Consider the following 16620-nt stretch of genomic DNA (forward strand, 5'->3'; position numbering starts at 1 on the left):
GCTGTCACATAACAAATCTGCTTCAAAGATAAAATTACATGAATCGCTAGTTACAACATTGAAATAAAAATGTAATGTCTGTACAAATACTAGAAATCGTGAATATAAATAATTGGGAATCATGTAGCCTAAAAAATTAATAAATAAATAAAATAAAATAAAAGCAGTGCACATTTCATTGATCTATTATAACATTTATGTAGTTTTGTTTACTTGGCTGTTTCCTTATAAAGGTCAAGAAATTTGTTAAGTTTTTTTTCGTCAGGTGTCTTTTTTAATTATATGTTGTCATTACGTTGCTGTCTTGCCGCCAGCCAATCACTGCATTGCTGATCGTGGTTTCTAGTATCGATACTTCTGCCCTTTACAGGGAACACGAGAAACGCGCAGTAATCTTAGACAACTTAATCCAGATATTTTAATCAAATCCGTAAATTAATTTGAAGAACCAAATTAGCCAGAGATCAGTTATCACGATTAGAAGATCTGTCATCTTTCAAATCATCTCAGATGTATCAAGCGAGGTATGAAGAACGGACCCCAGAACCACTGGTATGTTTTGTTAGTTGTTTAATTCCTTATAAAATGTACTGTGGTAGTACCATGGTATCACATATTTATGGAAGCCTGTTTCTGCCATGGAATAAAAATATAAAAGTAATTGTGAATTTTATTTCAAAATTCTGACGTTGTGTCAAAAAAGCCAGAATTCTGAGTTTCTAACTCACAGTTCTGACCTTTTTTTTCTCTGAATTCTGAGTTTACATCTTGCAATTGTTTCCACCACAAAATAATAAAAAAAAAAATTGTGTGATACTCAGAATTATGAGGAAAAAAGTCAGAATTGTGAGATTAAAAAATTGCCATAACCTTTTTTTTTTTATTCCATATTAGAAATGGGCTTCCATACATATTAACGCTAATTAGTACTGTAAATTGTCATATTATTATAATCACATATTAGTATTGTAGCAATTTACAATAGTACTGAAACTGCATCATTACTCCAGTCTTCAGTGTCACATGATCCTTCAGAAATCATTCTAATATGCTGATTTGCTGCTCAAGAAATATTTCTTATCATTATCAATGTTGATAACAGTTACGTTGTTTAATATTTTTGTGGAATCCAGAATTCTTTGATTCTTGCAAATAGCTGTACTAGTGCTGGGCGGTATACCGGTTCATACCGAATACCGGTGTTTATTTTTGTTATGATATGCATTTTTTAAATACCACAATACCAGTGTATGTCGCTTAAACAACGTTTGCCGCCAGCCAATCACTGCATTGCTGATCGTGGTTTCTAGTATCGATACTTCTGCCCTTTACAGGGAACACGAGAAACGCGCAGTAATCTTAGACAACTTAATCCAGATATTTTAATCAAATCCGTAAATTAATTTGAAGAACCAAATTAGCCAGAGATCAGTTATCACGATTAGAAGATCTGTCATCTTTCAAATCATCTCAGATGTATCAAGCGAGGTATGAAGAACGGACCCCAGAACCACTGGTATGTTTTGTTAGTTGTTTAATTCCTTATAAAATGTACTGTGGTAGTACCATGGTATCACATATTTATGGAAGCCTGTTTCTGCCATGGAATAAAAATATAAAAGTAATTGTGAATTTTATTTCAAAATTCTGACGTTGTGTCAAAAAAGCCAGAATTCTGAGTTTCTAACTCACAGTTCTGACCTTTTTTTTCTCTGAATTCTGAGTTTACATCTTGCAATTGTTTCCACCACAAAATAATAAAAAAAAAAATTGTGTGATACTCAGAATTATGAGGAAAAAAGTCAGAATTGTGAGATTAAAAAATTGCCATAACCTTTTTTTTTTTATTCCATATTAGAAATGGGCTTCCATACATATTAACGCTAATTAGTACTGTAAATTGTCATATTATTATAATCACATATTAGTATTGTAGCAATTTACAATAGTACTGAAACTGCATCATTACTCCAGTCTTCAGTGTCACATGATCCTTCAGAAATCATTCTAATATGCTGATTTGCTGCTCAAGAAATATTTCTTATCATTATCAATGTTGATAACAGTTACGTTGTTTAATATTTTTGTGGAATCCAGAATTCTTTGATTCTTGCAAATAGCTGTACTAGTGCTGGGCGGTATACCGGTTCATACCGAATACCGGTGTTTATTTTTGTTATGATATGCATTTTTTAAATACCACAATACCAGTGTATGTCGCTTAAACAACGTTCAGAACACGACACTGTTTGAAAGGGGTCCCTTTTCACTGTTGCACTGTGGTGAGGGAACAGCTGTATGTGTTACTAAGCGTGAAAGTTCCGAAACTGAAGCTGTAGAACTAATAGAACGTGATGACACAGAAGAACTCATCCACAATATCCACATTGACCGCCACAAATATCCACCGCCCCCTGCCATCAGCTGTTCCGAAACTGAAGCTGTAGAACTAATAGAACGTGATGACACAGAAGAACTCATCCACAATATCCACATTGACCGCCACAAATATCCACTGCCCCCTGCCATCAGCTCCCGTGTCTCTCACACACACACACACACGAGCGCGACTTTAGCACTAGATAACTAAATAACAACTTTCAGACCCTTTTAGCAGCTTTTTCCCGCTATTCCGCTATAGAATATTCATACTGACAAACCTAGCGACTTTTTTGGATAAACCTTAGCTATGGTTCAGTTGGAAGATTTTGCCAGTGCTGTCCCGCGAACGCGAGGTCTGACTTTCCCGGAGAAGTGTCACCTCTCTCGGCGTCTGTTCTGTGCAGTGAGCAGCAGAGAAGCAGCGCATTCAGTTGGCCGCACCACAGCCGACTCGTCAATAAATGAGTTCAAAACAGCGTTTCCTAGCACCTGTCGCTTACTGATTGTTTGGAATTATAAATATGAGCGTAGTTCGTCTGTTAATATCACATGCACTTTTTTGTTTGTTGTTTCTTTTAGTTTGTTACTCAGACGCAGCAGTGCGCTGCATGAGACAAAAAAGTAATATAGCCAAAACAACCGCATAGCCGCTCTTTAGTGTAGATTCATGTTGATTTTATCAGACGATGCCACGATTATAAATGAGAGTGACTCCTGGTTAACATGTATTAAAAGGGGTCGTGTTTAGTCACTATTTAGTGTGGTATTTTTTGACAATATTCTCTCATCATGACAGTAAAATAGGGCATTCTAAGTCAATATACTGCAGTATTTCCTTTCTCAATCAGTAGAAAATATGGTTAACACCCGGTCATGCATGAAAAAAAAAATACCGTCATGTACCGTGAAACCGGTATAATTTTGAAAAATACCGTGATATAAATTTTTGGTCATACCGCCCAGCACTAAGCTGTACTAATTATTTGATGTACATTCGTATTTTAATTATTGTCTGTCAAAGTGGGGTGTTTTGGTCAGAGCTATTGAAATCTGTTGGATTATGACAGTAACATGTCCATAACTGTTCAGCCCATCATTGACTTTCACTTTGACCCACTGGCTCAGGTGTGTCGACATTTACAGGCCTTGAATGGAAACACAGGGCATTCTGAGTGAACAGGAATGATTTGCATGGTGATGGTGAGGCGTAGTGGTTAAGAGATCTAGGCTGTTAACCAGAAAGTTGAACTCTGCAACTGACGAACAATCACCTTCAGGTTTCTGTCTGTATGATGAGGTTCTTTGGATGAAGGCATCATTTAAATGACAAAGTATCTGACATAGTATTGTTTACATAATTCTTTGCATCACAATGGCATTTTTGGGCTGTAATGTCGACCAATATTATTAGAAATTATGTCCAGAAAAGGCTTTAATTTGAAAAGAACAGTACAGCGGTTTATGGAGCAGTAGGCTATATGTTTTATTTACCTGAAGTCTCTTGCTCCTCTTGTTACTTTTTGTACTGTTCTTTGCAAATTCGCGGTGCGTGTGAATGTCAGTGCACTGTAACGTGAAGCTCAAAAGCTTCTTTTGATTTGTGCAGCCTGACTCGGACCTCCGCTGGTATTCATTTACCCGTTACCATGGACACAGGCAGTTTTGGTCACTTGAGGATTGTTTCACAAGTGTCCATAAATACCTGGCATTGTCACTTTTGTTCATGTAAAGACATACACACCTGACTGACACAGTCAACATCTGTTCAAGGAGCCATACTTACAGTATTTCGTTGTTTGCTTTAAGAATCAGTCATAAAATGCTTGTATGATGTGAAATAGTCATTCTTAGTTTTATATCTTCATGCATAAATAAACATACCTATTTACTTCCTTTATACATGTTCCTTATTGTTCATGAAGCATGTTTTGCATATCATTGTGTGTTATTCCAAAGAAAAATTTTGTGTTCATCTATATAGATATAGATATATAGATATGTATATATAGATATAAAATGTAACTTGTAAAAAGTCATTTTAAAGGTGAACACCTGTGACCTAAATTATTTACTTGAAGTACCCTCTGAGTTTTTAATTTAATATTTCAATAATTTAATGACACATTCACATATTCACGATTCGTTAATGACAGTCTATGGTCACATGATATGCAGGGAAACAAATAAAATATTTTTAATTTATTTGAATTATAATTACTTGCTTTTCATCAACTTACAAACCCCAGTTTGGGAAACCCTGGCATAGACTGTTGGTTAATAGTTAATGTTAACTGATTGTCATATAGCTATTTAGGTGGAGATGATAATCTCATAATCAATTTTGACCAATATTCACTGTTTTATATTTTTACATATTCAGACTTTTCAGTCATTGACTCAGCATTCGGTCTACTGATAGATAGATAGATAGATAGATAGATAGATAGATAGATAGATAGATAGATATTACAATATTCCACTTTATCATAATTTGCTTGTCAACAATATTTCTTCTTTTTAATATCTATTTTACTACTATTTTTATTATTAGTTGTAGTCTTAAGATTAAGATTTCAACACCTGTAGCTGGTTGCATAAAATGCTTGTCGTACAAGAAGTTACTCATCTATTTTTCTTCTTGGAGACTGGTCATAACTTTTTTTAAGTTGGTTGCATAAACGTAGATTAATTTAATTTGAATCTGAAAAGTAAGACTGATTACCTCTCTGCTAATTGCTAGTTGGTCAAACTAGTTCTTAAGACAGTACTAGAGACTTTTACTTTTAACTTGAGAAGTTTATGCAACTGGCCCCTGTTCTATTTAGTTCTCTCTTTTTTTTCAGCCACATAATGTCAATTAGGTCTGTGTTTTTAAATCCATTTATATTGTTTTCTCCACATCACTGACTCTTGATGATGAAATGTTGTGTAAAAAGGTTTTTTGCTGAGATCAGTGATTCATTACTGTTGTGTAGTGTCATTGCTGCAGACGTAATGAGTTCATTCTCTCTGTTTGTTCAATAATGACTGCTGAGGGCAGAAGTTTCTTTCTGTGTGTGTGTTATTCATGCTCTCTAGAAGACTGACTCATTCATGTTGCATTTAGCGAGAATTTTATAATGCTGGAAAGGTTGTCTATTACTGACTGTCATGTGCCACTCAGCATTTTTTTTTCCCTTTAAAATAGACTGGGGCCAGTTGCTTAAACATAGCCACTATTTTAAGTCTGGGTCTTAAGAACTAGGGGTGTAACGATTCATCAATATGGATCGATACATCGATACGATGTCTGACGATACGATGCATCGATGCCACAAGTAAAATATCGATATCTGTAGTATAAATTGGCATCTTTATTTTGGCACTGTCCACATTTTCACATAATGTCCATCTATGCATTACCGCCAACGCGTGCATTCTCGTTCAAACTCACGTATCAGGACTCGATATAAGGACTGCCCGAAGGCACAGGGTGAGCATAAAAGACGCTCTGGATTGTTTGCGGAACAGTCGAGCGCTGTGTGAGAAGTTTTCTGCGCACGCACACAGACAGTCTACACAGTCGACACAGTCTACACTTTTTGAGCTCTCTTCCACTTTTTTGTGCATGGATGAATAAATACAGACAAAATTACATCAAAATGCGCGTTTTGGCGAATATCCTAGTAAACACAGTCGGTTAGGCATATGTCTTAACGTAAACAAACAGTTGAGAAAGAAAAGGCATGTGTATCAGTATATTAAATCCGTGCTTCGTTCAGTGAAAGCAAACTATTAATAAATCTAATGCTGTCAAAGAAAAATACAAGTGCTCACTGCTCCTGACTAAATAACCTTTTTAACATCAAAAATGATTAATCTATATTTAATTTATACAGTGAAGACTATGCAGTTATTTTACATTTGATTATTACATTTCTGTAGCGTACCTGAAAATTTATTTTAGACTGAGCTGCAAAACCTGAAAAGCACTGTTTATTGAACTTGTGTCTTTGTTTGTTCAATAATGACTGCTGAGGGCAGAAGTTTCTTTCTGTGTGTGTGTTATTCATGCTCTCTAGAAGACTGACTCATTCATGTTGCATTTAGCGAGAATTTTATAATGCTGGAAAGGTTGTCTATTACTGACTGTCATGTGCCACTCAGCATTTTTTTTTCCCTTTAAAATAGACTGGGGCCAGTTGCTTAAACATAGCCACTATTTTAAGTCTGGGTCTTAAGAACTAGGGGTGTAACGATTCATCAATATGGATCGATACATCGATACGATGTCTGACGATACGATGCATCGATGCCACAAGTAAAATATCGATATCTGTAGTATAAATTGGCATCTTTATTTTGGCACTGTCCACATTTTCACATAATGTCCATCTATGCATTACCGCCAACGCGTGCATTCTCGTTCAAACTCAGGTATCAGGACTCGATATAAGGACTGCCCGAAGGCACAGGGTGAGCATAAAAGACGCTCTGGATTGTTTGCGGAACAGTCGAGCGCTGTGTGAGAAGTTTTCTGCGCACGCACACAGACAGTCTACACAGTCGACACAGTCTACACTTTTTGAGCTCTCTTCCACTTTTTTGTGCATGGATGAATAAATACAGACAAAATTACATCAAAATGCGCGTTTTGGCGAATATCCTGGTAAACACAGTCGGTTAGGCATATGTCTTAATGTAAACAGTTGAGAAAGAAACGGCATGTGTATCAGTATATTAAATCCGTGCTTTCGTTCTTAAAGTGAAAGCAAACTAATAATAAATCTAATGCTGTCAAAGAAAAATACAAGTGCTCACTGCTCCTGACTAAATAACCTTTTTTTGAGGTATCGGCAAATATCGTATCGCTAGGTATGAGAATCGATATCGTATCGTATCATGACGAACCATCCGATTTACACCCCTATTAAGAACTGGTTTCACCAACAACTAGCAGTAGACAAGGGGTAATTGGTCGTACTTCTGAGATTCAAATTAGACCAATCTACCTTTTTGTAGCTGAATTAAAAAAGTTAAGACCAGTCTTGAAGAAAAAAAAATTAGATGACTAACTTTTTAAGACTAGTCTAAGAAGTTTATGCAACCGGCCCCTGATTCCAGACACTTCTACATATCTTTTTGGAAATGCGTCTGTTTCACGTCCTGTTGGAGCCACAATCCCAAATCAGCAAAACTGAATCTGCCAAAATCCTCATTCAGATTGGTGCCATCACAGTCAACCTAAAATAAACCTAATGATGAAATATGTTTCCTCTCTTATAGGTGGCTTTGCGTTTGTGTATGAAGCCCAGGATTTGGGTAGCAGTAAGGACTATGCGCTCAAGGTATGATGACGTCATCACATATGAACTGTGTTAACATTCAGATTATTACAGTGGAGTCAGTATTGACTGCCATTATATGTACTAATGAGTTAATTATGCACTACACAGAAGTGAATGAATTAATTATTACAAATTATTAGTTATTACAAAGCAATATTTACCCCCCTGAAGATTTTTTTTTTTTTAGAATCTTTGAGGACATTTTTTGCCGTATACCACCATATAATAGTGTTTTTATTGTGAGCAAAAACAAAAAATGGTCTTCGATGATTGAAATAAAGCTGAAGAATAATAATATAAATATTTGACTTAAACATCAAAAATCTAAACAGAAATTAGTAATGTTGCTAATTAACTAACAGAAATAAAAAAGTTTATGGACTAAAATTTCTATAACTGAAACAAAAATAAAGCTAAAAAAGAAAAATGTAAAATAAGTAAAATAATAAACTTAAACAAAAATATAGTATAGTATAAAATATAAAAATAAAAACTGTTTCAAAACATTAATAAATGCTGCAATAGTACAGTATATAAATAATACTAAAATAGCACTGACATACAAAAACTTGTAACGCATCGTCCATTCTTTCTGAAGTTGTTCAAAGCTATACAGATTACATAACTTGGAAATGGAAATGAGGAGATTAATTTTAGAGGCATTTATTTGTCCCCGTATTTTAGGTATTGGGCATTTTTCTCACTTTCAGTGGTAATTTTTCCTTGTGTGTTGCTAAATAGTCACAACAACCGATTCAAGAAAGATCTGAAAAACGTTTTGATTTTTATTGATTTGTATGTTTGTGTGCAGAGACTTCTCTCCAATGAAGAGGAGAAGAACAAAGCCATCATTCAGGAAGTCTGTTTCATGGTAATAATTAAACATGTTAACATAACTTGGAAATGGAAATGAGGAGATTCATTTTAGAGGCATTTATTTGTCCCCGTATTTTAGGTATTGGGCATTTTTCTCACTTTCAGTGGTAATTTTTCCTTGTGTGTTGCTAAATAGTCACAACAACCGATTCAAGAAAGATCTGAAAAACGTTTTGATTTTTATTGATTTGTATGTTTGTGTGCAGAGACTTCTCTCCAATGAAGAGGAGAAGAATAAAGCCATCATTCAGGAAGTCTGCTTCATGGTAATAATTAAACATGTTAATTTAACAAGTATACTACATTATCACACAACACTATAACTAGGCACTTTTTTCATGCCTTGTTAGGCAAAGCTGTTGCTGGCATCTCTCACATCTGTAGAGCAGCATTTCTCTGTCACAAGTTTGTAGAAAAATAAATAAATAAATCGGAGCATTATCCAGTAAAACAAAACCTTGCTAAAAAGCTATAGGATGCTTGATCTGCTTCTCCATGTGCTCTGTTTAGAAAAAGCTGTCTGGTCACCCCAATATTGTTCAGTTCTGCTCCGCTGCATCCATCAGTAAAGAAGAGTCGGACACGGGCCAGGCTGAGTTCCTCATCCTCACAGAGCTGTGTAGAGGTACGTGCACTACATCCCATTCACACAGTAGCAGAAACTGATGGAGAAAACCCTTCTTAAAGGCAAATTTAATTGTGCTTCATTCAAATTCAGGTCACACTTTTTACAAGTATTGTTATTAGATGACAGAATGTAATTTATGCATCTAAAAATTATTTGTTGTTTTATAAACATTTAAATCGCACATTAGGCAGTTTTTAGTTCAACTTTTTAAAGTATATAATTATCTCTATTCCCAATTCGTTGTTGACATGGTGGATGTTTTTTTTATGACAAATTAATTTAAAAATACATAAAATGAATGAATGAAGACAGCAGGTTAAGTGAAAATAAAATGAATATGTAATATAGTGCATATACAGTATTTTGCAAACACAAAATGTGCCATTGGAGAAGAGCTAATTAAACATCACCGTTTCGGTCAAAACAGATCCTTTCGGGCTGCTGAAATTGAATGCATCACTGATAAATATAAAAAATTGCAAAAAGAGGGAAGCTCTTGACTGATTTAACACATTCCACTCTCTCCTTCTGACTTTCTGGCACTGGCGTCGCTTTCCTGTGTTCACATTGACCTCCGCCCTCTGTTTCCTGCAGGCCAGCTGGTTGATTTTGTGAAGAAGGTGGAGCAGAGAGGACCCATGTCATGTGACACAGTGCTGAAGATCTTTTACCAGTCATGTCGTGCTGTGCAGCACATGCACAAACAGTCTCCACCAGTCATCCACCGCGACCTGAAGGTGAGGCCCCACAGACTAAACCCCTGTTTATTTACAGAACATCAAAGTAAGATATGAACAAAGAAGATTTTATTTATTAGCTTATATTTAATATGGCCTATTAATGCAGTAGTATGAGTCTCTTGAAAACATAATCCCTAATATCAAAAGAAAAAAGAATTCAGAAAAAAATTGCAACATTATTTTCATGACAGGTAATTTCAGTTAAGCACATTTTCTTGGCCTTTATTTTATTTTAATATTTAATAATCATAATAATAATAATAATACATTTTTATATAATGTTTTGTATTTTATTTGAATGTATTTTAATTTGTTTCTTTGTAATTTATTATTCTCAGTGGCGATTCAAATTTTTATTACTATAATGTTTGTTTATTTATCATAATTTTTTTATTTAATTTATATTTAAATCAAATGTTTTAATCTAAATCAGCATAATGCAGTACATTGAATACTACCATCACGGTGTGTATATATTGTGGTAAAAGTACAGTAACACATGGCCTTAGATGACTTATTGCTTTAATAAATATAGCAATGTGTATTTTCTCACTTGATCTGTGCCGAATTATGATATACATTGTTCAGTAACGTTTCTTCTTCTCTGTAGATTGAGAATTTGTTGATCAGTCATCAGGGCACTATAAAGCTGTGTGACTTTGGCAGCGCCACCACCTTGGCACATTACCCAGACTACAGCTGGTCTGCTCACAAGAGATCTATGGTGGAAGACGAGGTAAAAACACAACAAATTCTCTTCTCCAAGCAGCCCATCCAGCTTTACGCTACATAAATATTAATACCAGGTTAACATCACCGTGACATCACTGTCCTCTTTGCCATAGTTTTGATTGTGATTGATGGATTGTCACATTAATTGTGGAAATTGTTACATTGATACGTGGCCAGAAATAAATATTTTGCGGTGATTGTATTAAAATCTCTGGCTATTTCCCATGGAAGCATTCACTGATTTAATTGTTTTGTTGATTAAATTAGTTTGTCTGGTTTCTGGTCCTCTTAAGTCAGTTATTGGTAGTAAATTGAAACCCACGCAATGCACAAAGCCCGCCATTTCTCTGCACATGAATGTCTGTTTGTGTTTATTTAATGCATTTTTGTTAGCAGCTAATTCTAATGAGGACCAGTTTTTTTTAGCGTTTTACAGCCTTCCAGCAAAGCTTGTAATAAAGTTTTTATTATTTTATTCTTCTAAAATATTAACAGTTTGAAAACATTAATAAAATTACACTACTGTTAAAAAATTTATTTTTTTAAATCATAATTTCCACAAAAATATTGAGAAGCACTGTTTTCAATGGATAATAATAAGAAATGTTTCTTGAGCAGCAAATCAGCATATTAGAATGATTTCTGAAAGATCATGTAACACTGAAGACTGGAGTAAAATTCAGCTTTGCATCACAGGGATAAGTTACAGTTTAAAATATTTTCAAATATAAAACATTTATTTGACATTTTAATAGTATTTCAAATTAGTACTGTACTGTACTGTTTTTTTTTTTTATCAAATAAATGCGACCTTGATGAGCATAAGAGACTTTTTTCAAAAATATTATAGACCCCACACTTAGACTTGAAATATAGTGTGATTTAGCACGGAATATAGTGAACTATATTTCACAATATTACTGGTTTTAATGTATTTTTGATCAAATAAACCGCCTTGGTGAGCAGAAGAGACTTTAAAAAACATTTCTGACCAAACTCCAAACAGTAGTGTAAACTTTTGAGCAAGTGTTTACATGCTTTAATCATCAATTATTATAATCCATGCATGCAATCTTTTAACATAAAGACCCACTAAATTATAAATCATTTCCCTTTCTCTTATTCTCTCTTTATCCCTCAGATCACTAGAAACACGACTCCAGCATACAGGACACCAGAGATGATTGACCTCTATTCCAACTACCCAATAAACGAGAAACAAGACATATGGGTGAGTTAGTATAGTTATGAGCAGATCCAGGTATAACCTGCAGACTTTTTCCACATTTTCTGTGCTAAGTTGGACCGAAAATCATGCTTGATATTTGGAAGGGTTGCGAAAATAAGAAGGCTGATAAGGACATTTGGTTTAGAGACAAAGCAAGTTGATGCAAAATTTGAATGAAAGCTTACAAAGGCAAAAGTTTTTTTTTTTTGGTCCAAACCAGGTGAAGGAGGCTTTTTGGCATTACTTAAAGCACCTGGTTAGGATACAGTGTAACAGGTTTTTCCCTTTGTCCTTGTTGTGTTTTGAAAGAGTCTTGGTTTGTTCCCTAGGCTCTGGGCTGCATACTGTACCTGCTCTGTTTTAAGCAGCACCCATTTGAAGAGGGAGCCAAACTCCAGATAGTAAACGGCAAATACAACATTCCTCAGAATGACACCAAGTACACAGTCTTTCACCAACTCATCCGTAAGTATCCTGCAGGAACTTAACTTCATTCCCTCTTCCCAAAATCTCTCCTGCATCATATCGTCATTTTGTTTGTTGTGCATTTGTTGTGTGGCAAAAGCCTTGTGTGTTTGTTCCAGGATCAATGTTGAAAATCAACCCAGATGAGCGACTGTCAATCAGCGAGCTTGTTAGTCAACTGCAGGAGATCGCTGCAGCCAGAAACGTCAACCCAAAATCACCCATTACTGAGGTACAAACCATCTAACAAAAATGGTCTCTTAGATCAAGTCTTCACTGGTCATTCATAGGTTTCATGTTAAATGCAAGAGACTAGTTTATAATAGTCAATCAAAATGTTGTTTTTTTTTTCCTTTTTTTTTTTATTAATTTCTTTTTTTTTGGAGAATTGCTGATGCCAATTTATATCCAGAGTTCAGAGTGGCCAAAATACAGTACATGTATAATACAGTTTAATTAAAGCAAATAATAATATGTACACAAAATTTCAATTAACACTTTTATAACTCCTTTAAATAATAATACAAAAAATTAAATGTATTTACAATTTTATTACAATTTCTAGGGCTGCCATTAATGACTATTTTTATTTCGATTAATCTATCGAATTATTAATCGATTAATCTAAACGATTAATTTCCCACCAGAAAAAATCTACAATTTTACTTAAGAATATTTTATTAAACTATATTTCATTAAACCAAATGAAATCCAAAAGTAAAAAAGTAAAGTGCAACATAAAGTGCAAGAAGTAAGTGTCCATCTCATAGTCCAAATCACTGAAATCAAAGTTCAGTATTATAGTGTAAGAATGACAACATATCCACGTGTTCTAGTCTACTAATAATAAAATTATAATCAAAAAACTATTTTTAAAGGCGTATTTACCAGAATTTATTTAGGAGAAAATTGAAAATGTGCAGTATTTCTGGAAAAAAAAAAACTTTTTTTTTTTTTTTTTTTTTTTTAATAAAATCAATTAATTGGATATGCTTTTGATTATTAAAATGTATTGGAACCATTAAAATGGAATTCAGAAAATAATGAAAAACATAATTTGGTAAAGATAAAACTGTAAAACTCAATTAATTAGACAGGCTTTTTGATTGATAAAATTTAATTTAACCATTAAAACAGAGTATAGAAAAATCTAAATGGAAAAAACAATTTGGAAATTAAACGGATTTCATAGTGCCCTATAATTATAATTATTTTTTTTGTGGTAATCACGTTGCATTCCCAGATGAACGTTATAATAAACCCAAACTCACAACAACATGCAGAGATGGAGTTTGAGACGCTCCACACATGTAAATGATAACAGTTCCTGTGGAACTACTGTGAACGGCGCTGCTGTGTGACGCATGTACTTAACCTACAAGCATGTAAATAATTAAAGCGCATATACTGTATTAGAACTGAATCGCATTGAATTATTTAATTAAATCGTAGCATCTGTGAATTCACAATTATGCTTAAAAATTATTTTTAAATGGGTTTAATATATCATGCAGCCTTAGAAAACAGACTAATAATGTGTTTTATACATTCTCGTCCGTGAAATGCGCCACTTCCGGTATTTTGCCGGTTAGTCGACGTGAGCAAAATGAAGTCGAGGATTTTTAAAAATCGAATAGTTTAATAAAATCGACGAACCGCAACAGCCCTAGTGACAACATAACGCCGCTCGCATCATTCACAGTCGGGTTATTAGAAGAGTATATATATATATATATATATATATATATATAAAATATGCATTGCATGTAAATACATTCATATAAACTAATTTTAATGATTACAAATTATATGTTTTAAAATGTTAATTTGTTCTTAATATATTTGTTTATTTATAATGTAAATTATTATTTATGTAATGCCATTTAGTGATTACAAATTATATTTTGTATTTTTTGTAAATGTAATAATTATTAAATATTTGCTATGTATTTATGTAATATAATTTATAATTTGTATAGTATAGTATTTATTAAAATTCATTAAATATTATAAATGTGCTGCTGTCAATAAATAATAGTAATAATGCACTTAATAAGCTTTATATTACATAAATGAATACATTACATTATTTAAATTTTAAATATAAAAAATAGTTTGCAATCATTCAGTTGTGCATATCATTGCAAAATATATTTTATCTAATGCAATAACATATCAACAATTGCACTTTTAGCTCTTAAATATCAGCATCAGCCATTGATTGAAAAACCTACAATGATCTACCACTAGTTTCAATTCATATTGATTTTAGTAATCTCTTCTTCAGAGCTACTGTTTGATCACCCGACTAGTTCAGTTGGTTGAATGAGGCTCTTTTGGTGCTTCATTTGAAACAAACCCCTCATTCTTTGACACTCAGACACACACACACACAGACGAGCAGAGTCCCACATACTGATCACAACTCTCTGAAGAGCCATTTAGAGACACCGCCACACTCTTCCTTTTGCGTTCTGTCGTTCTTTCCTTTCCTCCCTCCCTCCATGACCTCCTGGAGACAAAGCAGCATCTCATCCCTCTTTTTCTCTCTGACCTAATGGCCACTGATCTCACTACATAAGACAGAAACAGAGGAAAGACTGGTAAGCAAGAGGGAGGACCCAGCCTGTTTGCTCAAAGAACGACAAACAAATCATCCGTTCCTGGATTAATGAATGTGAATGATCTAGTTAAGAGCATCCAAACAGCAGTGTTTGAGTGCAATAGTCAGTGTTATGCTCCTGTGTGCACACATGGTTGAGAGGGCGGTTTTAGATGCGTCTGATCTGGATTAAGAAGTGGTTTCTCTCTGGATTCAAGTGATTACCACCGTCAGCCAGAAGCTGCAGAAGATGTTCTGTTGTTACTGACTAGTGTTCAGACACGTGTGTATTCTGGAGTCTGGTCTCCTGCTTTGCTCCTGATGTGTGTGTGCAGCGGACTATCATCCTGATGAGTCTGTTAAGTTCATACTACTGTCTGAAGTCTGTGTATGACGGCTATGAATCCCTACAGCTCCTGGAGCAGAACGGAGGGTTCGGGAACAGCACACAGCTTCCCTCGCAGATCAACAACTTACACAATGCTGGTGAGTTCTGCATTCAAACTCATTTTTTGGCAAGCCATTTTCATCGTAGTAGATGTGTAGCTTCCTTTTTATTCAAATATGTCACACTTCCTTTGTAATTGTTATGACCTGTTCTCTGGACAGATGTCACGCTTTTACAAACGTATTGTAAATGTTAACAGGCTAGTGGAGAAGACTGTGCTTTTGGATCTTATCTTGTCGTGGGATCTGTTGATGCACTGACATCTTTTGTTTACATTAGGGATGCACGATATATCAGCCACCATATCGGTATCGGCCGATAAATGCTCATTTTTTCTGTTATCGGTATCGGCCCGATAAGAAAATTTGGCCAATATCTTAAAGCCGATAAATAATGCATTATTTCCTTCAGAGACACTTCAGATGCGCGCTGTTCGTTTGCAGCCTTTTGTGCAATTGTACGTTGTAATATTGTGTTTATTTGATGTATATCTGATTTATCTCATATAGAATGCGTTTGGTTAAGTTAAAAGAGTGCTTCAGTTTACCGGTGATCATCTTTAGCTCAGCGCACGCAGCTCAAACAGCAGTGCACAACATTAATAACTATGATTGGGAATGTCGTGTACATAACATTCTAATGAGAACATTATTATAATAAAACGTTGTGAATTCTTTGGGTTTAGTTGCTGTGTTTCAGCGCGTTGTTATGGGAAGAGCGCATCCACAACAGGATCACACATTCTGACTATAGCACGCAATAACTGCGTCATTTTGTACATATATAAGTTGTAATATTATGTTTATGTTGTATTAATATTAATCTCAGGATGCATTTCCTTGAGTTAAATAAGCTGCCAGCAAAACGCTTCAGTTTACCGTGTTCATTCAGCTCTTCAGCTTCAGCACGCGCTACTCAAACGGCTGCTATTTAAAACTGTGGTATTAATGTGTTACTTTTTCAAAATCATTGATACATTATTAATAATAACAACCACTTGTATTTTTCTCTTATTATTTTCATCAACAATATGGTTTAGTAATTAAAATCATTTAATTATTGTCCGTGCAGAGGCTATTCCGTTTTATTGATCTATGGCGCATTCATTTTGATTCTTTACACGTGTAATGATGTCCAGTGACTTGTTTGCATTATTTTATTTATTTGTAAGACTTTTTTCTAAATTTGGTAA

General features: G+C 34.4%; 1 protein-coding gene across 4 annotated transcripts in view; it reads left to right on the forward strand.

The window, feature by feature from the left end:
• LOC107667379 (cyclin-G-associated kinase-like) overlaps positions 1 to 16620 on the forward strand; it is a 52918-nt gene that overhangs the window by 5372 nt on the left and 30926 nt on the right. For 3 of the 4 annotated variants that reach the window (XM_016459036.1, XM_016459053.1, XM_016459047.1), the window contains exons 2-10: positions 7648 to 7709; positions 8792 to 8851; positions 9096 to 9210; positions 9808 to 9950; positions 10564 to 10689; positions 11827 to 11916; positions 12243 to 12378; positions 12498 to 12610; positions 15394 to 15466. In XM_016459036.1, the coding sequence (XP_016314522.1) occupies positions 7648 to 7709; positions 8792 to 8851; positions 9096 to 9210; positions 9808 to 9950; positions 10564 to 10689; positions 11827 to 11916; positions 12243 to 12378; positions 12498 to 12610; positions 15394 to 15466 (918 nt within the window). Of the gene's footprint in view, positions 1 to 7647; positions 7710 to 8520; positions 8581 to 8791; positions 8852 to 9095; positions 9211 to 9807; positions 9951 to 10563; positions 10690 to 11826; positions 11917 to 12242; positions 12379 to 12497; positions 12611 to 15393; positions 15467 to 16620 lie in introns of all 4 variants that reach the window. The other variant, XM_016459062.1, reaches the window with a different exon arrangement.

This window comes from Sinocyclocheilus anshuiensis, unplaced genomic scaffold, assembly GCF_001515605.1.
Source record: "Sinocyclocheilus anshuiensis isolate Anshui unplaced genomic scaffold, SAMN03320099.WGS_v1.1 scaffold373, whole genome shotgun sequence".
In the NCBI taxonomy this organism is placed as follows: domain Eukaryota; kingdom Metazoa; phylum Chordata; class Actinopteri; order Cypriniformes; family Cyprinidae; genus Sinocyclocheilus; species Sinocyclocheilus anshuiensis.